The sequence below is a fragment of the Uloborus diversus genome, chromosome 7, assembly GCF_026930045.1.
Source record: "Uloborus diversus isolate 005 chromosome 7, Udiv.v.3.1, whole genome shotgun sequence".
Classification (NCBI taxonomy): Eukaryota; Metazoa; Arthropoda; class Arachnida; order Araneae; family Uloboridae; genus Uloborus; species Uloborus diversus.
In genome coordinates, this window is record NC_072737.1 from 31,070,450 (window position 1) to 31,096,472 (window position 26,023).

Genomic DNA, 26,023 nt, shown 5'->3' on the forward strand with positions numbered 1-26,023 from the left:
CGTTGATCGTCTGCTACGATTAACGCCCGCTGTTGCTAGGATATCCACCAGTCACATGGTTTGGTTTATGAGCAGCAAAAGGGTTGCCATAGCTCGGTCTACTCTTATTATTAGTCTATGATTAAAACGCACAAATTAAACATTTACTAGCTGCGTCGCCAGGCTTTGCACGGTGCACCTCGAAAATAACAGTTATGTCTAGTGACGCGTGTTCAACAATCGGGCTTAAACAAAAAAAAAAAAAAAAAAATCAGTAAAATTTTGCGGCAGATTGCGGGAAAATAACCAAAAAAGTAAACATTTTAAATCCCCCGCGATTGCAGGAAAAGCCTCAAAACAAAAACCAAAATTTTATTTGTTCATATTCGAGAAAGAAAATGGCAACAGATCTTTCATTTAACGATTTTCTTCAAGCTAAAAAAACTACAAATAGCATTGTTACGGAAAGTTGAGATGCAGCACTGAATAATAATTTGAGTGGAGGAAAGCCTTCGAAAAATAGGGATTTTATTTTGAAATCTAAGAGTCATAATTAATAGTTTTTAATTGATATCTCCGCTAATTATTATCGCAGGATTATGTTAAATAGCGAAACATGAAGACGGGAAGATTACGAATCCATCGATACCTGGCTCGATGGTCAGTTCATTGGCGTTCGGGAGAAGTTACTAGGACATATATAGATACATACGCTCAGTTTTTAATTACTAGCTGCGTCGCCCGGCTTTGCACGGTCCACCTCGAAAATAAAAGTTATGTCAAGTGACGCGAGTTCAATACTCAGGCTTGAACCAAAAAAAAAGTCAGTGAAATTTTGCGACATATTGCGGAAAAACCCAAAAAAGTAAACATTTCAAATCCCCTGTGATTACAGGAAAAGCCTCAAAACAAAAACAAGAATTTTACCTGTTCATATTCGAGAAAATGGCAACAGATCTTTCATCTCAATGATTTTCTTCACCCCCCCCCCCCCCCGCTATACATTTTAATAAAAGCATAGACTAATAATAAGAGTAGACCGAGCTATGGCAACCCTTTTGCTGCTCATAAACCAAACCATGTGACTGGTGGATATCCTAGCAACAGCGGGCGTTAATCGTAGCAGACGATCAACGCCAACGCGAAATAAAATAAATAGAATTGATGGAACACGGAAGAATGATCTTTTATGGAGTCCGATTTGTAAATTTGTTATTCTAAGTTGTAAATATTTTGTTAATATAGCGAGTTTTTCGTTTAGATAGTATTGTGCATTTTCTTTAGTCAATTTCAGTAACTCTCTAAGCAATAAAAGATGCAAGCGACCAAGAAGAATCAGCAGACGGTAAGATTTTTACGTACAGTTTCAATTTAAGATACCGATTAGTACATTTTTGCGTTAACGCAAAACGTTTACGCCATTTCGTTCACGCCAACGCTGACAGCTCCAAATGAAATAAAAGTTACCGAAAACTGATCAAAAACTATTACTAATGTCAAAATAATGCATAACTAAAAGAAAAACAGTTCAATCTCTGCACCTGGAATTTTTTTTTAATGAAAACGCATTGTCTTAAAATACATGTCGAGTGCCAAACTATAGATAATGCTGCCATCTAGCAACCATGCTGCCAAAGTCTTCGCCAAGCCCTTCCACTAGTCACATGATACATCTATGAACCAATTTTCTTCATCAGCAAGAATGAGAAAGCTCGGTCTACTCTTATTATTAGTCTATGAATAAAAGCGTTCTTGCGGAAAGTTGAGATGAAGCACTGAATAATAATTTGAATGGAGGAAAGCCTTCGAAAAATAGGGATTTTTATGTCGAAATCCAAGCTTCATAATTAATAGTTTTAAATTGATATCTCCGCTAATTATTACCGGAGGATTATGTTAAATAGCCAAACATGAAGACGGGAAGATTACGAATCCATCGATACCTGGTTCGATGGTCAGTTCACTGTCGTTCGGGAAAAGAAGCTTGGACATACATAGATACGCTCAGTTTTTAATTATATAAGAGATATAAGCATTGAGAAGGAATACTAATGGAGAGAGCGACAGCAAATGTCTCAGTCAGATAAGCTTCAAAAACATTTCTCCCAGGTCAGGTGACTGGCTGGGAAGTTCTCCCAGGTCAGGTGACTGGCTGGGAAGTTGTCGCGTTTTGGCACGCAATCGCTCTTTTGGCACTAAATATTTTTCAGACGACGGCACTAATTATGAAGTCGGGACTACAAATCAGAGCTGCAGAGTTGTAGCGAAAATGACAGACTCTGGCTCCAACTCCTTTATCTAAAACATAGTCCGACTCCGATTTCAACTCGGAGTTTAAAAACCGTCGGCATCTCTCTCTTAGCATCGAAATCAGTCTGGATCCGAGTCCGACTTCGCAGCCCTGCTACAAATTAGAGTTGCGGAGTCGGAAGTAAAATGACCGACTCCGAGAATTTTTGAGCATTCGACTCCGACTTTTTTTCTTCAAAATCAGTTCGACTCTGACTCCGCAGCCCTGCTACAAATTAAGGTTGCAGAGTCAGATGAAAAATGACCGACTCTAACTTCGAGAATTTTAGATCCTTTGACTCCAACTCCTTTACCCAGAAACGCAGTCCGACTCTGACTCTTGCAGTTTATAAGGACTTAGACTCCTGATGCCGACTCTTTTACGCCAAAATCAATCCAACTTCAACTCCGCAAGCCTGCTACAAACTAGGTTTGTGAAGTCGGAAGAAAAATGACCGACTCTAAAACGGGGAATTTTAGAGCCTTCGACTCCGACTCATTTACCCCAAAATTAGTCGGACTCCGATTTCGTCTCAGAGTTTCAAAACCTCCGACCTCCGACTAGTTTACTTAAAAATCAGTCCGACTCGGACTCTGCAGCCCTGCCACAAATTAGGGTTGTGGAGTCGGAAGAAACTGGCCGACTCCGACCCAGGGAATTTTAGAGCCTTCGACTCCGACTCCTTTATCCCTAAAGCAGTCCGAGTCAGATTTTGACTTGGAATTTCAAAAACTTTGAACTTTGACTCCAACTCTTGAACTTCAAAATCAGTTCGGCTCCGACTCCCCAGCACTGCAACAAATTTGGGTTGCGGAGTCGGAAGAAAAAGAACCGACTACAACTCACAGGGAATTTTAGAGCCTTTGACTCCTACTCCGACTTTTTTTTTTACCCCAAAAGCAGTCAGACTCCGATTTTGACTCGGAGTTTCAAAACCTTCGAAGTCCGACTCTGACCATTTTGCTTCAAAATCAGTCCTTCTCCAACTCTGACTCTGCAACCTTGCAACAATTTAGGGTTGCAAAGTCGGGAGAAAAAAAGCAGCCTCCGACTCCGGGAATTTTAGAGCCTAAGACTCTGATTCCGAACTCGCAAGACTAGCAATCAGTAATTATACACCAAGCTTACAAAAGTAGCAGATAACATACAGTACAAATCTTTTAATAAGGATTGATTTCGGATGAATTAGATTTTGAATTGTTTCAGCACATAATTTAAATATTTATTTGATTTGTTGATATTATTATTTTGAATTTCAACTCTTAAACATTGATTGTTTACCAGAAGGTTTTTAGAATGAAGGTCTTTCTTCCTGTTTTAACTATCTACGTAAATAAGTATTCGACAGTTATTAACATTACTAATTTATGTATAATTTTTGCACACATTTCTGGTAGATCGAGACAATTCGTGAAAATTAAAAGCATCCCTTTTTTTTTGGTAAAGTCTGCCCATCTCTGTTCAATTCAAATGAATATGTATTCCGAAAAAATATCGTCTGCTTTCGAAAAACAGTATTATTAAAACAGAAGATTAAAGCCAAGCGAAGTAAGAAGAAAACAAAGTAGAATAATTCAACCGCCCTATTTTTTAATTTATCGTCTGCGTAAATTTATTTTTATGATATTTTGGAAACAATTAAGAGTTGTTATTTTTTCTGAGAATATTAGATCGACCAAGTGTGTTGTGAGTAAGCAAAAGTTTTCTGCCTGAATTATTGTGATAAGTTTTTATGTTGTGCATCGGTGTAGTTAAATTGAGCGCGTGTGTGTGCTTTTTGAAAAATAGTATTGAAACTTTCTCTATGATTGTTATTAGAAGATTAACAGAGTTTTGAGCAATGTTGAAAGATCAGTTCTAAAAGGTATCGTTACTGATTATTGTTACTAGCATAGGCAACGCTGCTAACCTTTTGCCAGTTTTAAATAAATAACGGATACCAGGCCTGTCATTCAAACTCCCCCTCTCCACTTCTTCCCGGATTTTAAAATATGATGTAACTGCATTTTCCATGTATTTTGATTTTTATTCCTTGTAATGACGGTCATGTACAAATATATGTTTAAAGAGTTCGCTCATTGACTGAAAATTTATGGATTCTTGTGTCTTGTAATCAATGTTTTGGAATTATTTCATACGCAGGCACACTAGTATTTAAATTAAAGCATAAAAGTAACAAATATTTATTTTCAAATCTAAAACTTGTTCTAAACGCATCTGCTGTTCACAGGAGCTTGGCGAGAAGCTACTCGCCAACAAAGCAAACGTACACAAATTACTTGAGAGCCGTTAAAATAATTACTAGTTAAGTAAAAAGTGTTTTTATGGAACTAAAATGTTATTTGCACTCATGATATACAATGGTTTATTACATTTATAGGTAAAATCAGTACAAAAATTAAAAAATTATAGGCAACTGTGGGAATTGTACTCGTTGAATGCACATATATGTTATTTTTTTCTTTATTTAGAAGTAAAAAACATTTGTACATACCTAAGAAAAGTTACTGGATTTCCTGGTATGTCTTTTTCTTCACAGTTTATAATGCTACAATACTGCACTATTGCTATAAATCTAATTTTTCCCTTCTACAGTTAAATGTTTTTATCATTCATGGCTTCAGCTAATGAAAACTTCTTCAGCGGTTACGGTCAACTAGAAATTGCTCCCCAGGTCACATGGTATGGTTGCCGTTTAGCGATAGTAGGGTTGCACTCTCTCCATCTATTCCTTCTCAATGGATATAAGATGTGAAAATGTTTAAAATATAAGTTTAGTGACTTTTAGGATTAATAGTTCTACCATTTCTGGTGTTTATTAGTTCTCTCATATTCTCGAAAATTTTACCTAAAGTTTCCAAGCGGCACAAACGTTGAAACGGCCGGTACCAGTTCACCACTCTGAGTTTTCAATCTTGCAACGCGGGAAACACCTTCACGCCCTTTTGTAAATTTCAATAATTTCGGCTAAAGACCTATCCACACTGATTAATACAATATCTCCAACAGCAAGTGAAGTTTGTACATCTTTGCTTGTCTGCTTTGAAATGGAAATATAGAGGAAGTGATGCAATGTGGAAACCCTGTTTTAATTTTTGGTGTATCTAGTTTTTTTTATCAATGAAATTTGTCTAAATTCTGCAAAACATTTCAAAAAAAGGTTATAACAATAACCACTTTTGGTTTTGTGCAAAACATTACATTTACATTGTATTAATAACAGTTAATAATAAATTGAATCTTTTACCCGATTTTCAAAATGTGCTCGTAATGTGGAAACATTTGTTTTCTGGATAAAAACACTAACCAAAAAAATTCATACTTAAATGTGTATTTATTATGCATAGCAAAACTAATACAAAGGCTTAAGAATTAAACTTTTTAAATAAAAAATAAAATAAAAAAATAAATAAATAAAACAAAATGTTCACTTGCAAAAGTCAAAAATGTAATGATCATTTACACATCCAGCGCACAAAGTATGGCACCAAGACTCACAAACCAAAAAAGCCTCCCCGTAAAAAATGCAAATGGTTTCCACATTACCAGCATAGACATATTGAACTATGAAGATAAAACTACGCTATATTTTCAAACGCTAGGAATCCACTTAATTGTACCAGATTGTAGAGTATTTTTTGCTTAACCAATAACTGCCTAAGTACTAAGAAATAGCTTAATGGACTATGTAATTAAACCAACTTTCAAGACTTACCTCAAAAGTTTGAAAAATTAAGAAAAACTTAAATCAACAACTTCACTGATAATAAACCACGAGTTGACTACCAACGCTCCTACAGGCCCACTAAACAAACACAGTAACAAGTTGATGAGTTCAGCGCAAAAGTGCAACGCCTCACAAGCCGTACAGGTTATGTTTCCACATTACCAACACGCTTCCACATTTGCACCACTTCCTCTATTCTTTTTGGAACCTAGTTTTGTTTTTTTGTTTAACGGCGTGAAGGTATATCGCACGTTTGCGAAGATTTTTCAAGTCATTCTGTTCTAAGTCGTCCACACAGAATTCAGTCTTATCCTGCAAAAATAAAGATGGTGTAACAGCTACTAAATAAGAGTGGTCCTCCGAGAGGTAAGTAAAGAGTCTGCTGTTCAACAGAGCTTCACACTCAAACCAGACGGTGTGAAGTTGATCGCATTAGAGAATATTTTGAAGCACAAATGTTCAAAAACAGCTTGCTTGCGTGATTTTTGGGCTTACCAGGGAATTCTTTCTTGGTGCAAATTGGTACGCTTTTACCATCTAAGCATAAGTAATCATAGGAATATTCAAAAAGATGACATATTAATTTATTATGCCAAATAAATGCACTATAAAAACCAAAAACAACTACAAAAAAAAAAAAAAAAAACTTTCATGTCATGTTAAAAACTCAAAGAGTGAGTCAAGATGCACAAACCTCAAAAAGAGTTGCAGACATATATTTGCATGCCACAAGGAATCCTCTTTTAAACGCAAGCGAAATAGGCTAAACAAGTAGTCCTATATTATATCTACACTAGGGGGCTATCGCCCCCTGCTCGCTATCGCTCGCCAACCCCCGGAACTGCTTACGCAGTTCCCTGTGGATCGCTTCGCGATCCATGCTCGCTTCGCTCGCTCGCTGTATGCCAATACATTAGCCTAGCTAAAATTTTCCGTAAAAATTAAAGTTGGTAATTGCATTTAGGTCACCATCCATTTAACCAATATGAAAATTACGTTCATAATGTTAATTTGTCTGCTTTAGCCAGATTTTCGACAGTTTAACTTTGCTGTATGTAAGATGACTGCCTTGGCAATGTGCACAACTTTACCATTATAGATACAAAAGTGTCTGTCATTGCTTTGGAGAGATTGCACTTCTACCTGTTGGTCCGCGGAAGGTATTTTATTTCCCTTCTACCACCCATTGGAAAACCAATGAAGGCATTCCCCTATCCGCCACCTGGGGACGCGCCCTCTAGGGGTTACAGGCTCCCCCGAGGGATGTATTTACATCATTTACACTCTTATATATTTACATATTTACACTCTTATATATTCTAATCTGAGAAAACTTCCTCATATACACAATTAAAAATGTCCCGTTTGGGAGCCACAACTGACACTGCTTCAAAAGATCTTGTTCTTGATAATGCCACAAGAGCTGGCCATGACTAAAAACAGGCTCAGAGAGCACCAAACATATTTTCTCAAACGTTTGTCCTTCTTGTTGTTATTCTGAATCCTTGCCACGTCACGAACAAAAAATGGTTTAACTAAAAACGCGAAAACTCGCCAAGGCTACTTTGCTTGCACAATACTAAAACTACTATAACCCTAAACAAATTTGGCGAAACCTTTCAGCTGAGAATAAAAGGAATAAAGTAAATTCTTTCTCGGTTATTCATTTTGAACTGAACTGTCGTACTGAAGCAGAGAATAGACGACGCTCAAAGCGCCTACGCGTTCAAAACAACATTGCCGATGAACATGATTGTGGAGCAATGTGTGAAGAATGCGAATTTTGTGGTGTTCTTTATTGGCAGAAAGAGCGTAATACTGCAAATAAATATACTAAATGTTGCCATGACGGAAAGGTGCGGTTACCGGCATTGTGTGACGCACCTGATCTGTTGAAGGAACTGCTGACTGAAAATTCCCCAGCCGCTAAAAATTATCGGCAGCGAATCAGAGAATACAACTCTGGAAATGGCTCGTCTTAAATTGGATTCAAGAACGGTTTCCTGCCTTCTTTGAGCTTTTCTTTGCTGATTAAGGTTGAAATGGGCCACAGCCCGACTCAAACTCATCTCAAAAAAAAAAAAGTTCGTTGAGTATTCTGTGATTCAAGATTTCAAAACAACGTAGAAGTTTGTTTACATGATTTATCGGCGAAGTGTTGCCAACAGAGGTTTAGAAATTCACCCCTTCATTTGCCGGCACGTAAGAGAATTATATATATAGATAATAAAAAAAGACACCAGACAAAAGCTAAAGGTATACTTTAATCATCTTTTCTCGGATGTCTTTTCTTTTTCATCCGTAAGATTATTTCTTTTGCATTGAAAAAGAGTAACCTCAAAAGATATTTCTGAAAATCTCACTGTTACTTGTATATTTTTATATTGTTTTTAAGTTCTTTTAAACGCTGAATGTTTTTTTAAAGGTTTATTTGAATGTTTTTTCAAAGCATATATTCCAGTCAAGAACAAGTCAGCAGTTTTCACTAATCATCATCATCATCATCATCGTTGGCTCGACATTGAAAACTTTTAAAACAGCTCTTACACTTTTCATTCTCACGAGATGGCCGGCCCATCTCTTACTGTTCATTTTAATAAATTTTAAAATGTCAACTTTCCTAAAGAGTTTGCAAAATTCAAAGTTGTATCTTCTTGCCAATTTTCACTGCCATTGATTACACCAAAAATAGTGCGTAAAGTGCGTCCCAAAAGTTTATAGACAATCATTTTATTGAAACCACGAGCTAAATATACGAGTAAGCAAGACGAAAGAGGCTATGCAAATAAAAAATGAAAAATGATAAATCGCTCAAACAACTTTCACCGATAATAGATCTAATTTTAAACTAGTATGTTGTGGCGATTACGAAACTTTCTTCTATAAATTTCTTATAATTCTGATCCCTCCCCATGCTTAACGAGGAAGCAATATTCCCAACAAAAACAAAATTACATATGCCAAAACTTGACGACCATCCCAATTCCTGATTTATCTCAAAAGCAAAGCAAAGAATGAAAATCAAAAATTATTTTAAAAGCCTTGCTTAAAATAATTACAAACATTTATTTGATAACAAACATGAGATGGCAACAGTTAAAAATTTTAAATCATTGAGATAATATTTCTGATCATATCCATGCAATTAAAATCACGAGATAAACGCTGACGACAGTCTATTACGATTTATCTTTCATATTGTTGCAATTATAAAGCTATTTTTACTAACACAAATAAAAAAAATCAGCCCCCCATGGAGCGATTGGCGCCAAAACTGAACCAACGCCTGTTTACATACGGATTCATATTTATTCCAAATTTCATCCAGAACGTAGCATTACTTCTTGAGATATGGCACTCACAATGGAAAAAATAAAACGTTCATTGCGCCACCTCTTTTTCAGTTGCTGACGCCAAAATAGAATCATTTCTTATACCCTCTAATTGCTACTTGTCGATAAATTTTTGTTTGATTACGTTCATTATTTCTTGAGATACAGCAGCCACAATTGACGACAAAAAATGTTCTACAGCTCAACCCCTGTTTGAGCTATTGACACCAAAATTGAATCAGGACCTGTACCTGTTAGAGGCAACATATGGACCAAATTTTGTTTGATTCCGCCAGTTACTTCTTGGGGAATAGCATTCACGCAAAACTCAAAAAACGTCCCATTGCTCCATCCCCCTTGGAGGAATTCGCGCCAAAAACCAATGGGCACAAGTTCACATAGGGGCACACGTGTACCAAATTTCGTTCGATTACATGCGGTAGTTTTTGCTGTAGAACGGCCACAAAAAACTGGTCACACACATACGTGACACACACACACACACACGGACAGACAGACATTTTCCAAAAATGGTCGAAATGGACTCAGCACACCTCAAAACGTTTGAATCCCTCAAAATTCGAAAATTTGCACGAATCCAATACTTTCTTCTATATATTAGATATAGAAGAAAGTAAAAAGATAAACGAAAAAATGCTGTCCCAAAAGTATAAAGACAATCAATGAAAAACCTGGTTTTAGTATTGATACTCAAAATTTGCATACTACAAGGTCATTTTCTTGTGACGCACAAGTTTTTTGACGATGAAACGAACCTGCGTTTCCGTCCCGCAATGTGCAGTTCTCTAAAAAGGAAATTTTGCAAATCTATCGTTTGAAAGGGTGTGGATGGAGAGTGGTTGACATTTCAAGTAAAATTGAACGCAGTAGGGCTGTTATTTACCAAATTTTGTCAAAAAATAATAGTTTTGAAGCAAACTTTCGTTCTAGAAGACCAAAGAAAATAACTAAACGACAAGATAGTTTTGAAGCAAACTTTCGTTCTGGAAGACCAAAGAAAATAACTAAACGACAAGACAGAGAGATGGAAAGATTAGTTTCAACCCAGAATATGTCAACACGGTCAGTTTGTAAAGGAGTAAGCTTTCTAGTGTCAAAATCCACAGTACGTCGACAACTGTAAGCAAGTGCATTTCTTGTTTATCGCAAAATTCGTCGTTCGCCGAAGTTTACAAAACTGCATAAAGATGCTCGTATTCAGTGGGTCCGAAATCACATTGAATGGGACAAATGAATGGTTAAGTGCTCTTTTCAGTGATGAAAAGAAATTCAATTTAGATGATCTTGATGAATGGGCATATTACTGGCACGATATTTGCAAGGAACCCCGAACTTTTTTTCAGCAGACAACAAGGGAAAGGTTCACTCATGGTTTGGGATACACTCTCTTTCAATGGAACAACCAATATATAATTTTTGAAAGGTCGTAAATGTTCCGAAGATTATAGGAAAACGCTTGAAGAATATTTACTTCCATTTGGAAAATTGCTTGGTGAGAACCAATGGAATTTCCAATAAGACAACTGCTCCATTCACGTGTCTAACTCTACAATGATGTGGTTTACACAAAACCAAGTATCTCCTATGGACTGGCCAGCCTTTAGTCCTGGCCTAAACCCAATAGCGAATCTCTGGGGAATATTAGCTCAAGATGTATACGCTAACGGGAGGCAGTTTGCAACAGTTCAAGATCTTAGACTGCAAATTGAGCGCAGTTGGTTTTCATTAAAGCCAAAAGTTACGATTCCGATTCGAGTCATAACTGACTACAACTGTATTTATGTCGAGGACTGCATACTAAGTGCCTTGCCTCCATTATTTTTTATACCGATAGATGGCAGCACCATCACCGGATCGAACAGTTAATGAGAATTTAGAACTAGTACAGGAGCTAATAGCTACCTGGTGCTAGCACCCCCAGAAGTATCGTTTCACTTGGAGGACATTGAGACCACGAGCATATTTAACGCCGCCCAGTCCCCTTTAATGACGACGATGGGTCTTCGACCATCGAGGTTCGAACTCAGGACCCTCCGGCCCCGAATCCGACACTCTACCGATCGGGCTACCACGGCCCTGCCTGAAGTTCTTCAATCTCTTGTTTGAAATATGCTTGATCGAGTTTTTGAAGTTATTAGAAAAAACGGCTTAAAATTTTGAACATTAAAGGAAAATATTGATTTGTCTATAAACTTTTAGGACAGTGAAATTTTAGTTTAAATTTTTATCACAAAGATGATATTTTTTATGATTCTAAATTGTTTTGAATTCGTTACTTCTCTTTTTAACTTGTAAAACATGAAAATCTTGTTGTCTCTAAACTTTTGGGACACTTTAGCAATTTTCCTTTCAAAGATTGTCAACATTTCCTGTTCTTTTGCTGTTGGTGACGTATATATATAATATATATATATATATATATATATGTATGTATGTATGTGTGTGTATAGGTATGTGCGTATATGCGATATGTATATGTATTTCAAGTTTTCCCTTCAGTTTCTTTCCCTCCCCCTCAACCACCATGGTACCCTTCACCGGTTAAGCTAGAAATGGCAGATACGAAGGTATCATTGGTTTAAAATAAAATAAAATAAAAATATGTTTCAGATGCATAATTTAATACTGGTCTCACGAGAAATTTGAGACTTGAGCAGTAAAATTTTATTTATTTATTTTTTTTTTAATCAGGTGTGATCTTAATTTGTTTTTCAGATCAAATAGGCAACAATTGTCAGTAAAAGTTCTCTTCCGAATATCGGGGCTGATTTCATTTCGACTCATTTTGGGTGAATTTCAGGAAAAAGGAGACATGACACTTGAATTTTAAAAGTTAATATTTGGCCACTTGCCATGAATCATTTTCTTCAAAAATATATGAATTTTTTAAATCCTAACAAATTTTTCCCAAATAACTCAATGGAATAATAATCAGAAAATCAAGGGACAAACCAATTTTTTCCTTTGTGTTTTTACAGAGCAGAAAATTCGTTTTTTTTTTTTTTTTTTTTTTTTGTTACATACTGTTATTTCAATAAAATTGTTCATCAGAATATAATAAGTATGTTAAATTTTATCCTTTTAATGTCTACTTAAACCCTCTGTTCAGTTATTTAAAATTAAAAAAAAAACAGATGAAATCTGGGGAGGGGGGCATGGTGATACTCTGAATGCCCTTCCTTTACCAACATACTACATCTCAAATGCCTCAACAAAAACCTATTCGATTTAGAAACTAATGTTTTTTTATGCAAAGCAGAGTTATGTCTCTTGTTAATGAGAAACAGTTATAGTTTTAACAGGTACATAATAAAATTACACATATAAAAAGGTCAACTTCCGTCACCAAAGATACTCCGAAATTGCGTTTTAAGAACTTCAATTTCTAAAAATTTTGGGAGGAGAGCACTGAACTCCATCTATCCCCCCTTCCCCCCACGTGCTATCAAAGGTGGCAGCAAATCACATTTTTAGGACTTCCAATTTCGAAACATTTAATTGCGAGAGCTCCAAACCCCATCTCTTTCCCTAACGTTATCCTATTAAGCTCATTGTAGGATTTTAATTTCAAAACCTTTTCAGGGGAAACCCTTTGAATCTCGCCTCTCTCTAACATCGCTGAAAGGGATCTAAAGTTGCATTTCCAGAACTTCATTTTCGAAATATTGCGGGGAAATGCTCCGAATCCAATGCCTTTTTCTAATGTCGTCAAAGATGGGTCGCAGAGATTTTAGAACTGAGATTTCAAATTTTCCAGGAGAGAACCACTTAACTCTCCTTCACCTAACATCTTTGAAGATTGTCTAAAATTGTTTGACCATCGTCTAAAATTCAGTTAAACGAGCTGATGTGAGCATCACATGACTTCCTTTTACTCCAATTTAATGTCATTTCCCCATTATTGGCATTTTTAATGTGATTCAATAGTTTACTCTCTAAATATCACCAACAATGGCCAAGTTGAAACCAGATTGAAAAAAAAAATCTCCAAATTTGTCGCCAAGTTGGCTACAAAATTTGGCGGCCAAAATACTGGCGATATATCGCCAAGTGCCCGCCAAATTATAACACCACTTGAGTTTACATCGAAATTAACAATGATTTCCCCCAAAAGGGGGAAAAAGACCCCTTTAGAAACACCCAAATGCAACCAAAAGGGGAGATACACAACTAGACCCCACTAGGAATCTACGTACCAAATTTAAACTTTCTAGGACATACCGTTATTGAGTTATGAGACATACATACGCATATCCGCACATATATACATACGTACATACAGACGTAACGAGAAAACTCGTTGTAATTAACTCGGGAGTCGTCAAAATGGATATTTCGCGTGTGGTTGAGTCGAAAAAAAAAAAAAAAAAAAAAAAAACTCAACTTCCATTCGGGGGTGAGTAAAATGGAAATTAAGGTCGATTTTTGAGTGAAAATTTTTTCGCGAAAACAATACTTCCTTTTTTGCAAAAGGAAGTAAAAAAAGTTACCGGGGAAAATTTTCTGAAACCCATCGTTACCAAAGGTCTCAAAATGCTATTTGTAACACTAATATTTCGAAACATTTTCATTGGAAGGCCCCCAAAACTCCCTTCTCCCTAACATCACCAAAGATCGTCTGAAATCGATTTTAGAATTTCTATTTCGAAAATTCCAAAGGGGAGTTCCGAATTTCATTTCTTCGCTTTACATCATTAGAGATGGAATACAGCTCTAAGTTTTCAAGTACAGCTCTGAGTTTTCAAGAGAGAGAGAACTTCACGTTCAAAAACTCTCAAGGGGAGAGCCCCCTTTCCCTAATATCATCGAACTTGGTATTAAATTGCATTTTTGAAACTTCAGTTTCGAATAACTTCTGGAATAAAATTCCTTGATTTCTAGCGTGTTTTCTAACATTACCAAACATATTCTTCAACCATGCTTTTAAGACTTAAAATTCGAAAAATTTACTACAAGGGGCGAATGAAAGGGCGATCTGAATCTCCCCTCCCCCAACATCACCAACGATCGTCTGCGCGTTTTTAAAGCTACACACTTTCAATAGTTTTTTGAGGGAAAGCCCACGTTCTTTTGTTTCGTTACTTTGACGTCTAAGATGATGTCAGGCTTGCTGAAAGGAATAGGTGTCTTCAAATTTCAATTTTCAAAAGATCCGCATTGAAGCTTAAAACACCAAATCACAATCACATTCTAAATTTTCAAAAACTTCTATAACCTTTCATTTAAAACTATATTTAGAAGCGCACAAGAAGAGTTATTAAAATGGGAAAAAGAAAAAAAAAGGGCTGAAGTTTTAAGCTTTAATGCAAACCTTTTGAAAACATTGAAATTAGATACATGAAATACACCGCCAGCTCAGTCATTTCCAGCCGAGGACTGCAGTTTCGTGCTTATTAGCACTCATCAGCCCGGCATAGGAAAGTGACTGAGCTGGAGATGGAAAACCTCTTATGGAAGCCAAGAGGGCCAAACAAACTGGTAGCTAATGTAGAATTAGCACAGACCAGCCGAGTGACCGAAGCAATGGTTCGGTTCATCTCTAAAACTGAGCTGGCGGTGTATTTCATGTATTTCTGCTTTAGCCCTGGCTAATGGGCGGTAATTTACTGAATATACCATGCCTTGCCATCAATTTTCGAGTTGAACCGAACCATTTCTTCGGTCACTAGGCTGGTCTGTGCTAATTCTACATTAGCTACCAGTTTGTTTGGCCCTCTTGGCTTCCATAAGAGGTTTTCCATCTCCAGCTCAGTCACTTTCCTATGCCGGGTTGATGAGTGCTAATAAGCACGAAACTGCAGTCCTCGGCTGGAAATGACTGAGCTGGCGGTGTATTTCATGTATTTCTGCTTTAGCCCTGGCTATGGCTAATGGGCGGTAATTTACTGAATATTGAAATTAGAGTTACCTCCTCTTTGCAGCAAGCCCATCAATTCTCCTTCTCCGCACATTATGTATGACGTAATTCTCCTGATAAGTGTGTTCATATTCTAGTAATGACCCCAGAAACTAGATTTGCTCTATCTCTTTTCCGGTATTTTTACGTTTGAAAAAAAAAAAGACCTGTGACCCCCCACTTCCCCCAATCAACTCTAATTTGAATTCTGAAACTTTGAATTCAAATTACGATTTTCGCAATCACGAGTTGCGACAAGACCCTACTCATTGGAGTTATTGTTTCTAGAAACGCCCCCCCCCTCCAAGCATATCCCTCCTCCTGGTTGGTTATGTGTGTAAAGTTGAGTGTGTGTGTAAGCTTAAGTGTGTGCACGTACGTATGTGTGTGTGTAAAGGCGCGCGCATGTGTGTGAGTGTGAATATGTATGAGCATGCGTGTGTAGGACATGGACGCCACCGTCCAGCAGAAGTGGATTCTGGGGGACAGTGCTCAGGACGAGAGGAGCCGTGCCGGTGGGCGGTGGTGCTGCAGAGGCCCCTTGTCCAAACTGAAAAAGGAACAACAACATCAAGGATGGTCAAGTGAGAACAATAAGCAATCGTGATTGCTCAAAAAAAAAAAAAAAAAAGAGGGGTCGTATAAGTCTTACACCATTACCATTAATGTTGTGACGGCCCAGGGCCATGACTAAAATGCACGAAATTCTTCTGCATGGAAACTTTTCTGGAATGCCCTGCCCTGCAAGTGTCCTTCCTACCTTATATCACTCTGCATGATTCACCACAAAATATAACTGTAAAAAAGTCCCAAGGGACCTTTATATTTAAGGTTAAGAGAAGGGACATGATGTAGTTTAACCAGAAAACTTGTATACCAACTTTTAAATTATTTTACCTTTAAAATGCTGTGCCACATTTCGATGGTTTGAAAAAATTGTACACAATAGAAATTTGTAAAATGGCATTTTCAAGGTACAAAAATCTGCCCTTTTTTGGGGGGGGGGGACCTCTGGCGTATTACACACTCTAGACCTTTGGTGATGTCTGCCCCCCCCCCCCTAACAATTTTTGAAAGTCGGTGCTCCTGTTACAGTGCATAAAAATGTGAGGTCCATAAAATATTTAGACAATATAAGATTACTGATTAAAAAACCATTTCATTACTTTTAAAGACTAATTAAAACACTTTTATAGCATTCTACAAACCTGTAATGGTAGCTTGAAAGGTTCCAATGCGTGTTAAAGGACAATCTCGTTGAAAATCCATTGGATTACGTTTGGGCACAGAAACAGGCATGTTTAAATTGAATCTAATATAATTGCCTGTAAAGAAAGTAAGGTAATTTGTTTCAAAATACAAGAATTCACACCAAATGCACAAGCAAGATACAAGTACTTGAAGGTTATATTTAGGGTTACCAAGGGGCAGATACAGAAATAACTTTTGGATGGGACCGGAAATTAAATAGCCCCCCCCCCCACATCCAATGTTTCATAATAAACTTTTCATGACTTTATTTTTAAATGCTTTTTTTAGGGTCATTTAAGGTCAATAATCTACTTTTAGCTACGTAAATATTATGCACTAATATACTTTGAATGTGGACGTAAAATACCATTAACATTTCAAGCCAATTAAATACTAAACCCAATTTAATTTCATCAAGATGTTATAAAATGAATGGTTTTATTTAAGTACATTGTCATAATGCAATAAATAAATACCTTTTTGCCGAGAAATAACAGGAAATATCCAACGTTGTTTAGCACAAATAAACAGATTTCAGAATACACGTGTTTCGAGGTTTCAAGGAACCCCTTTTTCAATTCAAAGGTGTGAGCTTCTTGATGTAAAGACACCCTGTCCATTTTCATTGCTTTTACTGGGTGTCTTTACATCTAGAAGCTCACACCTTTGAATTGAAAAAGGGGTTCCTTGAAACCTCGAAACACGTGTATTCTGAAATCTGTTTATTTGTGCTAAGCAACGTTGGATATTTCCTGTTATTGTCATAATGGTTATAAAACGATGGCAAGCTTATTAAATAAATCCATACCTAATTTGAGTTTTTATAAATAAATTTATATTTTAATTATGAAGTACAGTATTTAATTAAGAAAACCATAGCTTCATAACACATAAGTTTTATTCAAGAATTCAGGAACTGTTTCTTTGCAAATTTCAAAGCAGTTATTGATTTGTTCTTAAAGCCATGATACAATTGAGGTACACTTTTTGATACTACATGCCGTTTCCATTAATATCATAGTTTTGCAAAAGAAATTACCATGTGATTTCTTTCACATTGCATTTTTTATAAGTTGAAAATGAAATTTATTATGTCGCTTTCTGGATCGAAATGACTGTTTTAGGCATGTCAGCACTTATTTTAAAAGATTTTAATTATTGATTCCAAAGAATTGATGGACGAATCACGATATTAGGCTCCCTTGAATTCGAAACTAGCAAATTAAATGATTTCGTAGCTGTGGCTTCTGACTCCAGTACTACTTTTTAGCAAACAAAAATGCTTTTATTCAAAATATGCTGTGTGTTTTGTAGGTTCCTATTCTGTTTAAACAACTGGAAAAAAATATCTATGTTATACAGATGTAAATTGAAATAATAAATACAATAGTTACATTAATTTTCCCTTTGCCTCCCCCCCCCCAATCGCTACTGGGGTTACCATAATTTACATAGGCCAAATCCAGACTTTCTTCTTCATAATGTTCAGTTGATTTACTTTTGATCACGCTTATGTAAAGAATGTTTGGCTATTTTTATATTTTAAAGAGCTTTACATAACATTACAACAGTGCATTAACGTTTTGCTCAAAATGATGTAACAAATCCGAAAATTAAGAACACTAAACCAGGGTTGGCAAAAACCCGGGTTTTTTTAAAAAAGCCCATGGACCCAGGGTTTTTTGGGTTTTTTTAAATAAAACCCAAAAAAGCCCAACTAAAGCTGGGTTTTTTAAAAGAAATGTGGGTTTTTTTGTCTTTTTTTAGGGGAAAGGTGGGGTACTCGTAGCATATTGTAGCATAAGTATATGGACAAAGGACAAAAATTGTCTTGATAAAAAAAGCTGGAAAATTCAGCGTTTTCTGAAGAAGGGTATAAAAGATGACAAAATTCAAAAATGGTGAAGTTTCAGATTTTTTTAGTTTCCATGATTACCAACAGTTAAGGCAAGGTTACTTCTTGAGTGATAAAATCTATTGTTTATTTGTTCGTTTTTTATTGCGACATTTTTTTTTTTTGTATTTTACTTTATTGTATTTCATTTTGTTATGCAAAACTACTGTAGAACCTCAAGTAGTTTAAATCCCTTTTTACTGAATTCCAGCTTAATTAAGACATTTCTTTGAACTTTATGTTGCCTGTTTTTCTATTTCTGTGTACAGAGTAAGAAATATTAAACTTTTTCGTAAGATAATGAAAATACTGTACATCCTATTCCGTTTTCTGTCTGACCATTTGTAAAACCTGTTAATTTCTAAAAAATATATCTTGTTTATTCGAGTTTTGTGGCATGTTAGTTTGCAGAAAATAATTCACATGAGAGCCTTTTAGCTAAAGTAGTATCCTTTGTGCAATCTGCAAATACCGAGAAAATCTGACGTGACAAGACTTAGTCAAGATATTTTGAGTTCCTTATTGACCAGTTGAAGGAAAAAGTTAAATATATTTATTTAAAATCTTTGAAGCATTTTTTAATGCCCTTAAGAGTTAAGAAATACTATTAAAGTTCAAAATTCATTTTTTATGTCCATTGCCTATTGTGAAGAAGAAATAAAAAAGAAGTTTAAATTGTAAAAGTATTTAAATTAATTGTTTTTTAAAAAAAAGTTCTCAGAAAATTTTAAAAAACCCAAAAGTGGGCTAAATAATGGGTTTTTTTAAATGGGTTTTTTCAAAAAAACCAATTGGGTCCAACCCAATTGGGTCCAATCCGGCCAACCCTGCACTAAACATAAATTTTCACACAGTTGGATATTAAAATTAGATAAAAAAAGCAGGATTAGATTAGATTGAATATTAAACTAGAATTTAGAGAGAGAGAACCATTAATGTTACAACATTGATGTTAGTAGTTGAAAAAGTATGCTCATTTATTTTTGGATGAACCCCTTTTTTTAAAAATAATTTTGTTTTATCAATGACAAGCAATTTTTTTCTCTATTACTAAATGTTTTACACATTATAATATGCAATCTGAATTCTTAAAACCTCTCTGTTCAGTTGTTCATTTAGTTTTAGATCATTCCCTAATATGTTATTCTCAACCATCATTTTTTAATACATCAGTTAGCATGTTCTTGAAATCTTCAATTAGTACAACTTTTAGGTTGTTTCCCTTTTACCATAATCATAGTTTTGATATTTACAAGATTAATTGCCATTACGGAAAATGCTATGCATTGCAAAAGAAACAAGCTCTTAAAAATGTCTTGCATTAACAATATCCTAGGGGGGATATGGGGTACGTTGGACCACGGGGCACGTTGTACCAGCTTCAATTATTTTAATATGATTAATATTTTTTATTTTATTTTATGACAAACAAATAGAGTTTATGGTCCCACAAATCCTGTAATGAAATCACATGGTACAGTTATGGTGAAAAAATTTATTCCAGAAAGTTTTATTTCAGTAGTCCTGAGTAATTTTCAGAAAACTAACTTTTTTTTTAATTTTTTATTTAATGGTTTTCATCAAGATTGTGGGAAAAAAATTGAACTCCTTTCTTAAAGTAAGCTCTTTTAGCTCATAATAATTGGCATTTTTTTCATTTTTTGTCAAAAAGAAAAAAAATATGACAGCACTTTTTCAGACCAAGAATGTGGGGTAGGATGGTCCACTCTTTATGGGGCACGTTGGACCAGACCAACCTACCCCACATAATTTAAAAACTTTTTTTTCTTCTTAAATATCAAATTTTATAACAACGTTCTAAGTGTTACATTCATTTCATTTCCTGTTACTCATGTTTCAAAATAATAATAATAAAAACTAAAGGCAAAAAAAGCAAAGATATATTTTATAATTATTTAACAAAAATTCTACTAAATTAATTTTACCAAAAGATTTATTTTATATCTGCACTTCTTCACTATTATTACTTTATTATTTTCAAATATACTTCTAAATTTTTGCAGACAATTGTTTTCCAAGCATAAAATATGCAATACATGCTATAATAAAGTACCTGTACTAAACAATTTTTTTCCGCTAAACAAGCATTCTACATAAAAACAAAATAAAACAAATAATTGATAAAAGAAATACAAAAATACACTTTTACTTAAGATTATCTAATTTTGATTTTACAACACAAAGATATGCTAATTTAAAGCTGTCAATTTTATTGTACCTACTTTTTCTTTGAAATATATGGTATTAGTATAACAGGATTCTTTTCTTTTTTGGAGTTGTTTCATGCAATGCAATGAAGAAAAAAAGGACTTTTTCCTCCTAGCAAATATTGATGTAACTTTGCATAAAAGTAACATATGACTTATCCTTCGAAAACCCAGACCAATAAAAGGGCTACTTTCAAAGCTCAAGAAGTAGCACTTTTATATTCCTAGATATCATTTAACACATCTTTAGTTAACTTTAATCTGCATTAATTGTCTCATGAATGTTCAGTAATTGATTTTTCTTTTGATTAAAAAAAAATTGTGTACTGATGGTGAATGCTTATTGCTGTTTAAAAAAAAAGATGATTTATCAATTAAAATCAATTTAATATATTATATTGATCTTCAAACTTTACATTTTTCACTCTACACACAAGAGAACAGATGGTTACAAAGTTTGATAGTATTTATCACTAAAACTATAACAAATGTTGTTAGAGTTATGCGGTCCAACGTGGCCCACAAGGCGGCCCAACGAACCCCCCCCTGTGGGGCAGGTTGGTCCACTTTATGAGGTTCCGTTAAAAAATTAATTAAAAAAAGTTATTTAATTCAACACTTCCAAAAAAACTCTGTGTTGTTGATAAGTGTTTAGTGAAACTTTTTGTAGAAAATCGAACTGCTCATTAAATTTTTTGATGAAATAAAATATAATAAATAAAAAAGCAGACCAATTTTCCCCACCTCCCCTTACCTTTGTATGTGTTTTATCATACAGGAGGCCACAAGTCAAAAAAAGATAGAGAAACTCTGGTTTATAGAGCAGAGGTCAAGAAGCACTGAAGCTGCATGCGGCTTTCATTCCTGTCGTGTGCGGTCTTTTTAAAAGTTTGCTCTTGTAGGGGAGGGTGGCCCAAAGTAGGTAGCAGCGTGTTCCCATAGGGTATACTCCATATACGCCGTATACTATCAAAATTTTTTAGACATATAGCCTATACCCTCAAGCTTCAAAAAATTTCATATTATGTATATCATTGCATACGCATATTGTGCGTAATGGATTACTGGGAGTATACCCTCAGAAAATTGATGGGAACATCACTGGTGGGTAGGCCTTCGTATGCCCCCCCCCCCCCCGTTGGTGTGTAAGGCGATACATATGTATGTCGTGTTTACATGAACACCCCCTAAGTTTTAACCAGTCCCAGCGAAGCAGCAGTGAAGCAGCATGGCGCAAAGGTTAAAATTTAAAAATAATGATACATTTCTAAACAAAATATGAAGTTTTGTAACTTGTGATTAGTCGAAGACCAGTTTATTTTTTTCATTGTTAATATTACGTTATTCTGACACCATCCAACAGCAAACTACGATAGTCATTTCGTTTGTTTTGTTTTTTAATTTAAGGTTATTAGTAATTATTGAAATAAAAAATGTGCCTTCGGGCAAAGCGGGTATCACATATTTATTTATAATTTTTTGGCTCGTGTGCTGACTTAGATTTTCTATTTCAATAGGATAAGGATAACTTTAAAAAGTTATTTTTCAGGTTGGCAATTAATAACTCTATAAATTTAATCAGTTATTTCTTTATGTTTTATAAACAAATGTGCTGACTTTAAATTGGATAAGTACAACTTTTTTACATATATTTTTATAGTGGTAGGTAGCAAGTAGAGTTTACAATCCCGCGAAGAATTCAGTCCCGCGGGATTTTGGGATTGTAAGAAGCTAATCCCGAGGGATTGAATTAATTTTTCTAAATATCAAACTTTAATGTCAAGTAGAAAAAGTTGTGCTTTTTAGGAAGAACTGCTTTTTGTTACTTGAATTAATAGTTTTCCCTAATTCCATACACCGATTGCAGCAGGGTTGGCAAAAATCCGGGTTTTTTTAAAAAAGCCCATGGACCCAGGGTTTTTTGGGTTTTTTTAAATAAAACCCAAAAAAGCCCAACTAAAGCTGGGTTTTTTAAAAGAAATGTGGGTTTTTTTTGTCTTTTTTTAGGGGAAAGGTGGGGTACTCGTAGCATATTGTAGCATAAGTATATGGACAAAGCACAAAAATTGTCTTGATAAAAAAAAGCTGGAAAATTCAGCGTTTTCTGAAGAAGGGTATAAAAGACGACAAAATTCAAAAATGGTGAAGTTTCAGATTTTTTTAGTTTCCATGATTACCAACAGTTAAGGCAAGGTTACTTCTTGAGTGATAAAATCTATTGTTTATTTGTTCGTTTTTTATTGCGACATTTTTTTTTTTGTATTTTACTTTATTGTATTTCATTTTGTTATGCAAAACTACTGTAGAACCTCAAGTAGTTTAAATCCCTTTTTACTGAATTCCAGCTTAATTAAGACATTTCTTTGAATTTTATGTTGCCTGTTTTTCTATTTCTGTGTACAGAGTAAGAAATATTAAACTTTTTCGTAAGATAATGAAAATACTGTACATCCTATTCCGTTTTCTGTCCGACCATTTGTAAAACCTGTTAATTTCTAAAAAATATATCTTGTTTATTCGAGTTTTGTGACATGTTAGTTTGCAGAAAATAATTCACATGAGAGCCTTTTAGCTAAAGTAGTATCCTTTGTGCAATCTGCAAATACCGAGAAAATCTGACGTGACAAGACTTAGTCAAGATATTTTGAGTTCCTTATTGACCAGTTGAAGGAAAAAGTTAAATATATTTATTTAAAATCTTTGAAGCATTTTTTAATGCCTTTAAGAGTTAAGAAATACTATTAAAGTTCAAAATTCATTTTTTATGTCCATTGCCTATTGTGAAGAAGAAATAAAAAAGAAGTTTAAATTGTAAAAGTATTTAAATTAATTGTTTTTTAAAAAAAAGTTCTCAGAAAATTTTAAAAAACCCAAAAGTGGGCTAAATAATGGGTTTTTTTAAATGGGTTTTTTCAAAAAAACCCATTGGGTCCAACCCAATTGGGTCCAATCCGGCCAACCCTGGATTGCAGAGCACTACAAAATAAGATCCCAATCAGTAATTATCGTTTTGTACGCAAAAGTGTGCCTTAAAAAAAGTTAAACCCGTCGTAACAAAACATTGCTCGGATGGAATGAGAAAATTTGCTCAAAAAATAATGCTCTTGATGAAAACACATGCTGTAGTTTTTGCTCAAGTACTGCAAATTTCCGATAAAAACGATGTCTATTGGATAAGTGTTTTGCTGCATCCAATGTGACTTCATTAATGTTTGTCATTGTGTCAGTGCATTTGATTCATTACAGCAAAGGGATGAGTGCTGCTTGGTTGCTAATTTCCCCCCTCACTTTAAAGAGACATTCAAAAACTTAAGTAGCTTAACTTTCACCACTGTCATGCGAGTTACCTTGCGTTTCATCCAAATTTCTGTTGCCTCTTTTAGAGTCATGTCGAATATATAAATATTACCAGGTTTTTCTTTGCTTTTTTCTTTGGAGAAAAATATTGTACCCTTTGTATGAGCTAAAGGTTTTGAGTTAAAGTTCCTTAAGTTTACAGAAGTGTTCCAACATTGCATTCAGGCTACTTCAGCAGGTTTTGCAATCAGTAATAAACTTTCGCTATTTTTTTCTAAAGTGTAATTTCCTGGATTTTAAACTTAAGTGATGGTCCTCAAAAATGTTTTTAAATTGTACATTTTCTCAATCGCTGACAGGATGAAAACTGAAACCTTGAATGAGAATACCAATTCACTCTCAGAAAAATATACTCATAGTTTATTGTGTTCTTAAATGATAAATCCTCCATTCATCATATGAGACAGAGTTTTTCTTGCTCTTCTTGTAGGTATACGAGGAAGATGATTCAAACTTCACATGATGCTTTCGAAAATAGTTGTTTTATGAGCGACAAAAGTTGAAAAACGGTTTAATGGAAACTTTTTTCGGGATTTTGCTCTCAATCATGCTAAATATCATGCAGGATTTGGGATTGGAAACCCTAGTAACTAGTCAATTATTTTAATCATTTATAACTTCATATTTGATTGGCAAATGTACCAAATCACAATTAATTAAGCTTACCCGCTTTGGGCTCCCTGGTAGGGCAAAGCGGGTTTTTCAAATGTTCGTAAAGTTTGATAATAAATAAATAAATATTTGGTTTGAAATAATACAAAAATCACTTTTTATTTTGAAGTTCAAGAACCCTGCTAGGAAATAAAAATGAAATTGTTACGATAAAAAGCCAAAAACTACAATTTTTGAATGTTTTTCAAAAACCTACCCGCTTTGGGTCACCCTCCCCAGTTAGTTTTAAATTTGAATATGAAGACTGCAAAAAATTGCAAATAATTTAAAGTTGCTGCATATGAAATAATACAGAGGCTCAAGATAAGACACATATCGGTGCCAAACTACCATCAGTTTTCAACTTAAAGTACAGGTACTAATACAGCAATATTCAATTACTTTTTGATAAGAAACAAAAGCAAATACCCCCTTCTATTTTGCATCAGATATTAAAACTCCATTATATTATTCCTAAATGTTAGTTCTTTTGTAATTTTATATTATTACTTAATGAATTTCTTCACAGATATGTAATTAAAAAAAACCATAGAAAAGAATGTTCAAACTAGTTTCTGCTCTATCATTTTTATCTGAAGTCTGGTGTTTAACAGTGTAGTTGTTTATTAAAGTCGAGTAAATGCAAAAATGCTTTTGATTGTGACTTTTGGATGTGTTTATGTTGCATAATAAATCCGGACTCAAGTTTTCTTTTTTATTATTTCTATGTGTATAATGCAATAATGTGATAAAACTATTTAAAAAATAACTATGACAACAACATAAAAGTTGCATTTATAGGTTTGTCAACTCATTTGACTTCCTTTATAACAACCAAATTTAAGTGTGGCCTTCAGTTGTAACAAGCAATATAAAAGTTAATTCAATTCCTATCTAGATCAAACAAGAAAACTTTTATTTTAGTTACTTTTTATTAAATAATTTCGATTAATATAAATATGCAGATGCATGTGACAGAATCGCAATGTTAAGTGGAAAAATAGAAATTTAATTTAATTAATGAATTAATATTGAAAAAATTGTATTAACATCAAATTAAGTGCGAGTAGCTAATCTGAATTATTTTAATTAAGATGTCTCGGAATAAAATATCAAAAACTACTAATCCCTATAACGAACCTATGTTATTAAAAGCGCTGTTCTTTCAGAATTAGAGCATACGTGTGTAGGAGCAGCTGCTGAGATGTAAAATGTGTTAAATCCAAATTACGGCATCATAGCGAAGAAATACTCTATAAGTACAAAAAGATTTCAGATGAGCAGGGCCTGATTAACGCACGGTCCTGCGGGTCCGTGGACCTGGGCACCACAAATTTAGGGGCACTAAAATAGACTAAACTAAATTACTTCCTTTTTTCTCTGTTAAAGGGAAAGTT

The 26,023-nt window shown here is 34.6% G+C and overlaps 1 protein-coding gene across 1 annotated transcript in view; it reads right to left on the reverse strand.

The window, feature by feature from the left end:
• Nucleotides 1-26,023, reverse strand: part of LOC129226082 (ecdysteroid-phosphate phosphatase-like) — a 50,476-nt gene that overhangs the window by 23,644 nt on the left and 809 nt on the right. The window contains exon 2 of the mRNA XM_054860672.1: nucleotides 16,454-16,570. Within this exon, the coding sequence (XP_054716647.1) occupies nucleotides 16,454-16,570 (117 nt within the window). The remainder of the gene's footprint in view (nucleotides 1-16,453; nucleotides 16,571-26,023) is intronic.